The sequence below is a fragment of the Barbus barbus genome (assembly GCF_936440315.1).
Source record: "Barbus barbus genome assembly, chromosome: 20".
Lineage (NCBI taxonomy): Eukaryota > Metazoa > Chordata > Actinopteri > Cypriniformes > Cyprinidae > Barbus > Barbus barbus.
The window spans coordinates 24,130,675-24,144,589 of NC_136748.1; the positions used below are offsets into that span (position 1 = coordinate 24,130,675).

A 13,915-nucleotide genomic window follows, 5' to 3' on the forward strand; every position below is an offset into this window, starting at 1 on the left:
AGATTCCATAAAATTCTACATGGTATGATTATTTAAAACCACTATAAATTTAAATTTCCTTACAGATCAGCCATGGGGTATGAAGTTTGTTCTTAAACCCTTGCTGAAGGATTTTAGGTGGGTTGGTAACATATGCTTGTAATAAGCTACAGCAAACAGCTTCAGTTTCTTTATAATGTTCAACTAATCGCAGCACAGCTCTGAAAATGTCATGCAAATGAAGATGAGCACAGGACACATGATGGTTCAATTACAAATTCTGCAAATAGAGTCACTGTATTCTCATTACCATGCAATGACAAAGATGAAACCTGACTTAAAACTCTGCCGAGGGAGTTGGTCATAGTGATCACCATGACGAATACTCCTCCTCTCTGCTGTGACCTTGTGCCACTGCTCAGTCTGTGTAAAATGGAGGTCTATATTTAACCGCTCTACTACAGAGAGCTCTGTAATAAGGCTAGAATGACAGAATAGGCTTCCAGCAGCACAGGCACGTTTTCGCCTCTCCTTCTCTCTGAAGTCAGGTCGTTTCTGGGAGAAGGCACTCATACTGCGAAGTAGGGCTCATCTGTTAGCCAGTGAGGTGAAGCGGCCCATCATCAGATGGGAGCCTGGGGGCCGCTGCCCCACTTCTGTCTGGGGACCTGCAGCTGGGAGCTTTAAACCCAGGCAGAGTGAAGGGCAAAATAAAGATGGCTATAGAAAGACTGTTTCTGAAGAGATTTCTACACTATATTGGGTTCAAATTTAGCTTTTTTCATTACTTATTTTTTTTCTTAAATTTGTGACAGATATAAAAATGATATGGTATTACCATGGTGCTTTGGACATGTACTATTGTATTCTTTGAAGTACCATCTAAATTTATTTATTTATTCATTTTAGCTGACGCTTTTATCCAAAGCGACTTACAATTGCTATAGATGTCAGAGGTCGCACGCCTCTGGAGCAACTAGGGGTTAAGTGTCTTGCTCAGGGACACATTGGTGTCTCACAGTGGATTCGAACCCGGGTCTCTCACACCAAAGGCATGTGTCTTATCCACTGCGCCATCACCACGCCATCACCACCTAAATACCATGGTTTCTTATTTGCCATCACATGATCATTAAATAGTTAACATTTACTGTTTACTGACAATCATAAACAATTCGTCCAATTCGTGCATATTCCAAACCTGTATGAGATTCCATAGTATCAGAAGTTACCTAAAAATACTAGTGTTTTTTTTTCTCCTATTGAACTTTCCATATTATGGAAGTCAATGGAGACCAGAAACTGTTTGGAAGAAAGAAATCCATACAGGTTTGTAACAATATGAGGGTGACAATTTTCATATTTGGGTGAATTATCACTTTAAGAAGCAATAAGATATTAAAAGTTGTTTTCAGAGAATGTATATTTAATAAGAGTACATATAATCCTGCTTGTAGATATTTTTTGCTTTAATTTTTAAATTACAAACAAGTTAAAAACAAATTTAAAAAAAATCGAATCTTATTGTGTGTTGCAAGTAAGTTTATCTTGTTTTATGTATTTTAAGAAAATAAAGAGAGACATAAATAAAAAAAACAAATGATCATTTTGCAGTGCATTAGCCTAAGTATAATATTTACAGTCATCAGGCAATGCAGCAACTTGATACATCAACATAGAACTAATGTTCGGTCACAGGTGTGCATATATCAGCTATTTTACAACAGAAGGAAACTCATCCAATCAGATTGTAGAATCTGAAGCTATCAGTTTCACAATGCTGCTGTGAAATATCTGGCTTTATATGGATCTGCCTTCAAAACACATTCTGAGCATTCTTCAGCAACAACTCAATTGGGTCATCAAAAATCAAACGCCTAAATGAGACAGCAAATTATCATACACAGATCCTTGAACTGGCAATGTGTCAGTGTTGTCAGGAGGAGGAAGAATTATGTCATTGGGACCTTAGGAATAAGAACGGCTCACAGCTTATTGCCATGGCAACCTTCCAGTGTTTGCCAAGTTACTGCAGCTTGATTCTCAATCTCAGAAGCCCCGGAATCAAATGTGGGAATGTTTTGTAATGATAATATTTTTCAGAATTATTTAAGGGGATTTTGCATTTTAATGGGATCAAGAATAGGATTTGAACTTGTGCCCATCAAAAGCTCAAATGTCGACAGCATGTGTGCCAACAACTGCACAGGGCTAGACTGTTTGGGGAAACAAAAAATAATAATAATAATAATAATAAAAAACAAATAGTGATTTTTCTGATAAAAATTGTGAATGTCATATAAAGTCTGCATTTTTTTAAAAAAGCTCCAAGGTTGCTGTGCTTGTATGTAGGGATACACAATGTGGAAAAAAGGCTGTGATTATATATCTATATGACGATAATATAATACATAATAAAAATGACAAATTAAACAAAATAAGAAATAGTGCTATTGTAATATTTTACTGAAAAACAAAATAGTATTGAAGAAAAATATAATTTAATTTTGCAGTACAACTGTTAAATTACAATACTACGTTAGTAATACTTTTGGACTCATCTTTTCTTCATTTTCAGTCATTCAAACAACTGGACTTTGATGTTTCGGTGGAGAAGTTTCAAGTCTGGGAATATGGTTGGCACGTGGTAGGTTGCCAAATGCACATTTAAGTGACCGAATGAAGCTGCTGAACACACTGGATCATGAGCTACTCGCGTGTAAATGAACACAGTGCCATGCTATACTCTGAAACATGCAGCACTGACATAAATGTTTATGTATTTATGTATGTAACAGTCTTTGTGATTTGATAATCGAAATAAGCCATATCTCGATTTCAGCTTTACTTTGATTAATCATGCAGTGCTACACAGCAAGTTTTAATATCAACTTTGTTATTTATTTGGGATACAGAATGTGCAACCTTCTGTATCCTAAATATTAGTGCAACAAATATTTCCAAACATGGACCACAACTAATATTTCCAAACATATACCTCTTGAGTGTGCTCTTTGGTGGGAAAGGATTCACTATCTCCATCGGAAAAAGATCCAGATTCGTCACTGGAATTAGTGTCGTACGACTTCTCACACTTCATCTTTGGTGGCCCCGACATGCTATGCTCCTGGTGTTCAAGGGCCAGGCATCGTGCCATGGTGGAACAAGGAGAGGTAGAGAGCTCAAACTGGGGCAGGCTGGAAGGAGATCCTCCACTGCCATCCTCAGCATAGGAGTAGGAAGAGCAAGAGCTGGAGGTTCTGATGTGGCTCTCGGCACGAGATGAACGGGGACACATTTTAATGGGCACCGGACAGCTGCTCTTTGGCCGGCGGCGGTAGGGCAATGCGGGCTCTTGAGAGACAGAAGTTGGAGACAGTGCTTGGGAGCAGGGAAACGACTGGCTGGAACCTGTCCATAAGTCATCCGGGGTCTCCTGGCCCAAACAGCTCTCACCCGGATAAGAGTGTGCGGGTGCTGCCAGATGGTAAGGGGCTCGAGAGGAGAAGATGACACTTCTTCTGTCGTTCTCCCGTTCAGAATCTTGGGAACAGATCCTCTCAAAGGAAAGTGAATTGAGTGACATGCCATCGGTTAATTTCTCAGCCGCCTTTGAGGATGTCACTCCAAGTCCCCCAACGAAGGCCTGATAGTCTTTTTGGAAGTTGTTTGGAGCAACTTGTGGTTCTCGAAGGGGAGAGGTTCTGCTGGTGAGTTGCAGATCAGCGGTAAGACAATGATCCGAAGACGTGACTTCCTTTTTAACAAGGGAGCGCAGGCACACTGGTGAACGCTTGCTCACAGGCAATTCAATGGGCGTTGAACTAAGTTGTCTTCCTTCAAACTCCATTTCCATCTCACTCCTTTTACCCCCGACCAGACCGCCCTGCTCCAACTCGGACAAGTCTAGTGGCACACAGTCTTCCCCACTTGCTGGTTCTGCTTTAACCTTGGAAAGATCAAGGCCCTGGGCATCGCTGCTGGTGACGGTATCCTGCAGGGAGCCGTGTAAGCTTGAGGTACTGCTGTGAGAGGAGGTGGTTGTGTTGTGCTTAGCAAGAACCTGATGGTACTTTCTATATTTGGGAGTTGGAGGTTGGTCTGATTGATGCAGGTTGTTGGTGACTTTTAATTGCTCGGTTTCAGGGTGCAGCCTTGATCTGGACAGTGGTGGTTTGGAGTCATTTGGCTGAACATTTGCATCCTCTAATCCATGAGTCTGAGGTGATGGTGGATTCTGGCTGATCTGCATGCCAGCAACCTCACTTTTCATCTGGGCCTGTAGGAAGTGGAAGCAGGAGTCTTCAAGGTTGTGCATTCCCAGGAATTCGGCACAACACATGACATCCTGGATGTTGTCCCTGTTGAGCAGCAGCTTGGCTGTATAAGCAAACTGCAACAGTGGGGTAAAGCCTTTCTCTGTGATCTATAAAAAGAAAACAAAACAAGCTGATATTTCAGGGTCATCAGTGGTTTTTCAATCAAATGAACGCGGCACTTTTGTGACCTTTTATTTGTTTCCCCAAAAACCAATTATAATGTTACTCAAGGTTTCCTTCCATCATTCTGATACATTTTCTACCTCCTTTATGAGAATTACAAAAGGCTGTTTTACTACTGTACCTTTAAGACTTAGGTAATAGTGATGCACTCACCCAATGCTTTCCTGTCTACTCTATACTGTCCTGTCCAATTAAAGGCATAAAATAGCCCATAAATAGAATCTATTTTTTTTTTAATTATACTACGTTGTCTAAATAAATAAAAAAAGAACAGAAAAACTAAAATAATTTTAAACGTAACAAGCGAATGTAGTTATGATAACATTAATGTACAATACGAAAAAAATTATGTTTATTTTGATATTTGCCAATGATAATATTTACCAGTGTTATTAAATTAAAATTTTTAAAGATTGAGCGAGTTTTAGATGTTGACAACAGTAAAAACGTATAGAAATTAATATAGAAGTAATTATACAGGAAAAAATAATATAGAAATATAATTAATATTGAAATAGAATTACGATTCATTCCAGTGATGTCAAAGCTTAATTTTCAGTTGCCTTTACTCCAGTCTTTAGTCTCACTTGATCCTTCAGAAATCATTCTAATCTGTTGATTTGGTGCTCAAAAACATTTGTTCTGGTTAATATTTTTGTTTAAACCATGACCACAAATGATTGAGAATATTTAGCTTATCCTCAAATCACATTTTATAAATCGTGCTATAAAAAAACTGCATCTATGCTACAAAGTATATATATAAGCTGCCTATTCAATGTCTCACAAGCTTTATGTCAAGTAATAAAATGAAGTGAACTGCATAGTTCCAGGAACAAAAATAAAGCACCCTTCTCATCACTTTCAATCACTCTATCGCTCTCGCAGGTATCCATGAATGCTTGGGGCAGCGCAACCACATCAAGTACATCATCTTTAAAATAGAAAGTCATCCTGCTGAAAATACAGCTCCCCCAGACATGCAGTCAGTCCTCCCAGAGCTGCTAATAAATAGAAAAGCAAGGGGGGGAAAATGCTGAGCATTCTGTGGCTCTATTTTCAGCTGGCATCAGCAGCTGCCGCCTGCAGAAGCATGTCTTTATGGAAGCCAAACGCCATATGAGACTCCTTTAATGTTATAACCAGCAATCCTAATGAGGGCAGCAGGCAGGGACGCATGTACACACACAAAGTAGAAAGCAGTGACTCCACACTATAAAGCAAGAGGGAAGCAGCTCAGCATGGCTCTGAGGAGAAAATGAGATATGAAGCCAATTTCCTGGTCATTACAGAATACAATTTGTCATTAAGTGTTTTGAAGATGAACGATAATTAATATATAATGAGCGCCTGAGACAGATCCCCAGTGAAGACCCCGCCACTTAGACAGCCATTGGCAAAGACCACTGGAATCAGTTGAGCCCTTACAATCTGACTTTGCTGCAGTTGGAATTGAACTGCTGGTTTCGTCTGGCCAGAAGAGAATTGGCCCCCCCAACTGAGCCTGCTTTCTCCCAAGGTTTTTTTCTCCATTCTGTCACCGACGGAGTTTAGGTTCCTTGCCGCTGTCGCCTCTGGCTTGCTTAGTTAGGGACACTTCATTTCCAGCGATATCGTCGATCTGATTGCAAAGACACTATTTAAACTGAACTGAGCTGGATGATGACATCACTGAATTCAATAATGAAATGCCTTTAACTGAAAATGCCTTTTTTATCTTTTCATTTTACATTGACACACTATTTTCCTTTTTTGATATTGTGCAGTTGCTTTGACACAATTTACATTGTTAAAAGCGCTATATAAATAAAGGTGACTTGACTATAAGCAGAGGCAAATGGGGGCCTTCTGACATATCTGGGATATTGTAATATAACTCTGAGCTTTGAGATCGCAAAGCACCTAAAGTATTACAACACAGAGAATCAGCCATGAATAAATCATACTTCCTCAAGCACAGTGAAGTTCTGAGAGGGAACTCTGCTAACACTCCTGGTAAACAACATAAGCAATTATGCCAACTCAAAGCTGCAGACGATGAACATATTTTCTTCACGGACACATTCCTGTCGGACTTCTCTATCTATCTGTACACAAAGGAGCACATTTCTTGTTTTTAGAAAACAATATTCCTAAAAAGGAAAATATTTTGATCAAAAATACAGTAAAACACCAATAGATTACAACACAAAGTGGTGGTGGGTGATATACTGGTTCAAACGATAAACTGGTTTGATCTGCAAAGATTGCCAGCGGCCTCAAATTATTTTTGTTTCACATTCACAGCATGTTCTCAAGCTCTCATTCAGACTGTCTGCTGTTTTTGTTTTGTGCAGATATGCTTTATGTAGTATAGTGTCACAGGGCTTAAGTCAGACCATTCTGTTTTTGCTTTAAATTGTGAAATTAGTATACGATCTAATTTAAATCAAAAACTGCTCATGCAGCATATTTGTTTGGATTGTGTTTTGTGTATTCTGATTCATATAAAAGGTCCAGTCAGGGAAAAACCGTGATAAAAAAAACGCCACAGTCCTTAAAAAAAAAAAAAAAAAAAAAACCGTGAAAGATTTTTGGTCAAACCACCTACTACTACACATAACAGAAATATTATTATTTTAAATTTATCAGCCATTACTCCAGTCTTCAGTGTCACATGATCCTTCAGAAGTCATTCTAATATGCTAATTTGGTGTTCAAGAAACATTTATTATCATCAAGTTGTGCTGCTTGTGGATATATGCCAGATTCTTTGATGAATAGAAAGAAAAAAAAAACTGCATTTATTTGCAGTAGATTGTTTGGTAACATTATAAATGTCCTTACCATCACTTTTGATCAATTTAATGTGTCTTTGCTAAATAAAATTTATAATTTCTTTCAAAACAATCTTATCTTTATAACATTTCTTCTTTCTTTCTAAAAACAGTTTAATATTTATAATATAAACTGCTTAATATTTTTGTGGACTCTGAGATACAACCCGGATTCCGGAAATGTTGGGATGTTTTTTGAATTTGAATAAAATGAAAACTAGAATTTCAAATCACGAGACAATATTTTATTCACAATAGAACATAGATAACATAAATGTTTAAACTGAGAAATGTTACAATTTTATGCACAAAATGAGCTCATTTCAAATTTGATGCCTGCTACAGGTTTCAAAATAGTTGGGACGGGGGCATGTTTACCATGATGTAGCATCTCCTCTTCTTTTCAAAACAGTTTGAAGATGTCTGGGCATCAAGGCTATGAGTTTCTGAAGTTTTGGTGTTGGAATTTTGTCCCATTCTTGCCTGATATAGGTTTCCAGCTGCTGAAGAATTTGTGGTCATCTTTGAGGTATTTTTCGTTTAATGATGCGCCAAATGTTCTCTATAGGTGAAAGATCTAGACTACAGGCAAGCCAGTTCAGCTCACTGACTCTTCTACTACGAAGCCACGCTGTTGTAATAGCTGCAGTATGTGGTTTTGCATTGTCCTGCTGAAATACATGTCGTCTGGAGGGGAGCATATGTTGCTCTAAAATCTTTATATACCTTTCAGCATTCATAGTGCCTTCCAAAACATGCAAACTGCCCATACTATATGCACTTATGCACCCCCCTACCATCAGAGATGCTGGCTTTTGAACAATGCTGATAACACGCTGGAAGGTTTCCCTCCTCTTTAGCCCGGAGGACACAGCGTCTGTGATTTCCAACAAGAATGTCAAATTTGGACTCTATGTCTGACCATAGAACACTTTTCCACTTTGAAACAGTCCAATTTAAATGAGCCTTGGCCCAGAGAACATGACGGTGCTTCTGGACCATGTTCACATATGGCTTCCTTTTTGCATGATAGAGCTTTAGTTGGCATCTGCAGATTTAGTAATGTCAATAACAGAATCATGTCGATGAGTGATGCAGTGTCGTATGAGGGCCCGAAACCACGGGCATCCAACAAAGGTCTTCAGCCTTGTCCCTTACGCACAGAGATGTCTCCAGTTTCTCTGAATCTTTTGATGATGTTATGCACTGTAGATGATGAGATTTGCAAAGCCTTTGAAATTTGACGTCGAGGAACGTTGTTGTTAAAGTATTCCACAATCTTTTTACGCACCCTTTCACAGATTGGAAAGCCTCTGCCCATCTTTACTTCTGAGAGACTCTGCCTCTCTAAGACATCCCTTTTATAGCTAATCTTGTTACAGACCTGATGTCAAGTTGCTAGATGTTCTCCCAGCTGAATGTTTTCAAAATGTCTTGCTTTTTCAGCCCTTTGTTGCCCCCGTGCCAATTTGTTTAGACCTGTAGCAGGCATCAAATTTGAAATGAGCTCATTTAGTGGATAAAAGTGTAAAATTGCTCAGTTTAAACATTTGTTATATTCTCTATGTTCTATTGTGAAAAGAATATTGGCTCATGTCATTTGAAAGTCTTTTAGTTTTAATTTTATTCATATTTAAAAAATGTCCCAACATTTTCGGAAATTCAGGTTGTAATTGTTTTTACAAATTTGTTGACAAAGAAATTTAAAAAGAACAGCATTTATTTGAAAAAGAAACTGCCTTTTTTTAACAATTTAATGTTACTCATTTTCATGACTTTTTCAGAAATTCTGACAATATTTTTCATGATTGTGGAACTATACACAACATTCACTCTAAATGCAATCATCAATATTTCAAAACATTGTGTCTTTTAATTTTTCAGACAGGCTACAAATCGACCTTATAAAAAAGGAAATAATGGTCCTAAAACTGGCAAATAAAATGAATAAACAAAGAAACGACAATAAGGGTGTTTATATGCAGTAAATGCAAGGATTTCAGAGATCTCACATCTCCCCTCTTCTGACACAGCTGGGATTATTGTGCGGTTTTCAGTGCAGGTCATTGCAGGCTGTTAATGTATGCTGAATCTGTACCCCTGCCAAATGAGGACACTCACCTTCTGTGGCAGGTTGATGACTGACTCATGCTCCGTCTGGCCCCTAAGCAGCAGGGAGAAATACTGGCTACAAGCTGCCAGCACTGCCCTGTGGGCACGGATCTCCCTCCCCTCCACCAGCACTGTCACATCACACAGGACGTCCTGCTTCCGCTGTTCATTCAGGCACAGGAGGATGTTGGCACAATGCACTGTCGACTCATAGACATACATGGGAGCTTCAGGCTTCTCCTCCGTAGACATTCCTTGCTCAGAGCCTGTGGATAAAGTGACATGACATGACTGCTCCACATTATTCAAGTTTCAAAAAATATTTATTGCACATATCTGACGGAAAGCTAGTTTAAAGGAAAAAAATATACTATTAATCTCAATGGCGGTTCTTCAAACTCAATAATAGACAATTACACAATTGCTGATGCAATCACACAGATGTCTCAAATTGAGCCGATGGCCAATGAGCAGCATGTGTCAGCTTCAAAAGTGGCCTGATAATTAGGACTTTGATATGTGAATTTCCAAAAGGAACACTAGTAGAGTTTCCAAGAGGCTGTAGTCGCACATAAACAACAAAAGTTTTAGCACACAGTATCATGGGTAATGGTCTCAAAAATAAATAATGTGTCAAACAAGGACACTGAAGCTCATATACCAACAGATTATTACTTTACAGGGCAGTTGCTACATAAAAAAAGGCAAAAAATGTGTTGCCAACAAGAGTCTCAAGGGAGTCTAATGATGGCTCTGCATGGCCATATAATGGCAAAAGAATATGAGCCTATTTTGCAAGACCAGGTTGTAATAGTGGTAGCCTCTGTTGTACTATTCCTGCCGTTCCCATTTTCAAGATGATAACATCCCCGATGCTTAAAAAAAACTATGTTCATTCCTAGAGGCAGTGAAAAGCTGAAAGGAGGAACTAGTAAGGGGGATTTTCCAATTATTTTGAATCAGACTAGTAATCAGTCTAAGATGAGCTGTTGAATAGCAATTGCTCACTCTAACACACAGCATTTCAGCATCTTGGCTTTGGTAATCTCAGCATCAGCTCGTGAATCATTAACACATCTCCCAATAAAGCACATACAGAGCCCCTCACACTGACAGAGAAATGTCTGATAGCAGCTGTCACTCGCTTGCTCTACCCACACTAATGAGATATCACCAGCATGTCAATTCATTCAGAGATGCTGCTCTGAAAAGGAAAAATACCATGCAAATAAACAGAGGGAATTACAGCATGTTTCATCATCAACACTGATGCATGACTATGTCAGACAACCATGACCATAATGCAGATGAGCGTCATTACAATGGCGTATGAACTATCGTGTATTGTGAGTGTTGCACATGCAGTACAATGAACTGGGTTATCAAAGGACCAATTACTCAGAGAAAAGTGATCCACTGAAAACTCATTCAAGTGCAAAACTAGGCTTAACCGTTCGGTCGCTGTGGAAACAAACCTACTACAGAACTAGCCTATTCTGTTTCTGATCCTCCAGGACTGAATGGAAATATAATTAGAAAGCATTTGTTAAAATGTCGACGATGCTGACCAACCCTGCAGTCTCGCTAATTTATGAAGCCCCTAATTCCCCGACCTAAATCCATTGCCAACACCAATATGGCTTTATATGGAGGAGTAATAATTCCTTTGATGGAAAGGAGACTGTAATAAGCATGTAAACACTCTAGTAACAAATTGTAATTAGATAAATTGCATTGAACATATAAACAATGTATAACTCGGGATAATTAAGCTTAATTTAGCATAAACAGACATTAAACATTTATTTTTAGCACAGTTTTTTTTTCTTCAATTTTACATCTCTAAAGAAAATGTGAGTGAAAAAGAAAAATGAAATATTTAACTATTTTTTTATACAAAATTCTGTTACCATTTATACATCACCAAGCTGTTCCAAACCTGTATGAATTTCTTTCTTCTGTTGAACATTAAAGAGAATATTTTGAAGAATGTTGCTAACTAAATAATTGTTGGTACCCACCGACTTCCATAGTATGGAAAAAATGTTATGGAAGTCAATGGGGACAAGAAACGATTTGGTTACCCACATTCTTCAAATATTTTCTTTGATGTTCAACAGAAGAAAAAAAACAAAAAAACTCATAGGTTTAGAATAACTTGAGAGTGAGTAAATGATGGCAGGATTTTCATTTTTGGGTTAACTATCCCATTAAAGTTTGTTTAAACAACAAAAATGTCAAGAAAAGAAGTCCATTAGATCCCACATGGACAAACATTAAATAATTGATTACACAGCACAAATTTGGTGACCCCATTTTCAACACAATCACCAAGACATTAATTAAAAAGTACATATAATTCAAGGCCTCCTACTTAAGGGGGTAATATGGCCGTTATGACCACCGAGAGAAGCATGGCCTAATTTCACACTGACCTGATTACAGCAGCTCTTCTTTCAGTTCCAACCACTGAAGATCTTTCTGAGAAGAATGGTACGCTGTATTTTAAAATACGCTTAAGTGAGATGGTTTAACGTGCTAATAAGGAGAGACTATTAGTCAATAACTTAAATAAGAAGATGAAATGTTACTACAACTTACTACACAACTTGACCAAGGAATTTCCATGACATTGACTGCTACTGTACAGATTTCCATTTGTATTTCAGATAATAATCTTTATTTAATCTAAATATAATGTAATATATAAGTGCTATGAAATGATTAATCGCGTCCAAAATAAAAGTTTTTGTTATGTGTGTGTACTGTGTACATTTATTTTGTGTACACCCATGCATGTATATATTTAAGAAAAATTTTATGTTTACATATTAAATATATTTATATACAATATAAATTATATGAGTGTAAACATATACATAGGAATACATACATATATATATATACATAAATACACAGTATACACAGATATATTATGTAAATAAAAACTTTTATTTTGGATGCGATTAATCGTTTGACAGCACTAACATACAGACAGACAGACATAGTCTACTGAACCTAAATTAAATTTAAAGAAAGAAATAAAGAAAAAGAAAGAAAGAACGAAAGAGAGAAAGAAAGAGAAAGAAAGAAATACAGAAAAAGAAAAAAAAAAAAAAAAAAACATTGTTAACCACTATACCACACGACTATAACTGTCATTGACCTACACATGAACCTACATTGACCTATGCCAGCCTGATGCTCTGGCTGAGAACAGTTGATGAGCATATCCTTGTAAAATATATAAGCTAACCGCTAACTGCAGATTCCATGAGCTAATGTTTTGTGTCTCAGGACGTGGCAGGCTGCTGGAGTGGCGATCCAGTACTGCCTGATGCTTTAAGCCTGAAGGTCAGGAGAGAAAACCACACACAACCAAACAGAATGACACAACACACCTCAGGTAAGAGCTCATCTTGGGGGGATTTTCCAGCAGGAAACTCGACAATGACATCATTAGTTTCGACAATGAACTATTGTGCTCAAAATAAGGTTAGCTGTCTCTCTTTCAGAGGGTCACTGTCATATTCACAAGCCAGTATATAAAGGATGTGAACAAATGGTGTTTGAAAGAATGGATCCCTTTGAAAAATGCAAGGTATTTTTTGGTACTCCGTGGGAAATGTCCCACAATGCATCTAGCTCGTTCAGTTCCCTATGCAAGTTGGACACAAAATGCCAAAGTAAATTGTGCCAGTTCACTTATTCATATGAATTACAGTTCTACAAATTAGTGTTGTTTATTCAAAGGCAATCAGGTGTTAAATAAACAGCTGAAATATCACTCCTCAAGTCAATCAGGGCATTCCTAAGCTGGCTTTCTAATGTAAAGATAGGGGGTGACTCCATGCCAGAGTATTTTGGGCACTGGTTGCTGAAACAGATCTTGAATGAATCATAGTTTCTCAGAGACTGAAGTGAGAAATGACTCATGACTGTCTTTAATATGTGCAGAGGCAACCGTGACACAAAAACACAGCAAGCAAGCTATAAATATACACAGAAGCTCACAGTGAGTTCGATAAACATACTTCAACACAAGCAGTACATAACACAATCAGCAGATAGCGAGGCATTAAAAACACAGATCATGGATATTTTTAGACTAAATTCACAACTGTGCATTACCATTAATTTGACATAAATAAGGGGTGTTCATAGTTACATAGATTAACTGTGAAATTAAAGGGGTCATATGATGCGATTTCAAGTTTTCTTTTCTCTTTGGAGTGTTACAGTAATTTGCAAAACACCACCCAAATGTATACGCAAAGAGAGAGGGCATGATTTTTATTCTCGCTGTAGCGTTGTTGCTGCCGCTGGCGCCATGTCCTGGAGACGCTGTGTTTCGTTGTGTAAGAGAAAGTACTTTGTTTGGGCTTCCAAAAGAGGACACAACTAGAAATCAGTGGTTAAGTTGTATTTACAACATTGTTCCAGAACAGTTCAACCCAAATATTAGAGTTTGTGCAGCGTATTTTACGGAGGACTATTTCCTGAGCC

General features: G+C 37.9%; 1 protein-coding gene across 2 annotated transcripts in view; it reads right to left on the reverse strand.

The window, feature by feature from the left end:
* LOC306886513 (transcription regulator protein BACH2-like) overlaps window positions 1-13,915 on the reverse strand; it is a 28,428-nt gene that overhangs the window by 5,144 nt on the left and 9,369 nt on the right. For both annotated transcript variants that reach the window (XM_079443673.1, XM_079443672.1), the window contains exons 2-3: window positions 9,419-9,675; window positions 2,978-4,405 (exon numbers count right to left, since the gene is read on the reverse strand). In XM_079443673.1, coding sequence (XP_079299799.1) covers window positions 2,978-4,405; window positions 9,419-9,661 — 1,671 coding nt within the window. In that variant the 5' untranslated portion in view covers window positions 9,662-9,675. The remainder of the gene's footprint in view (window positions 1-2,977; window positions 4,406-9,418; window positions 9,676-13,915) is intronic.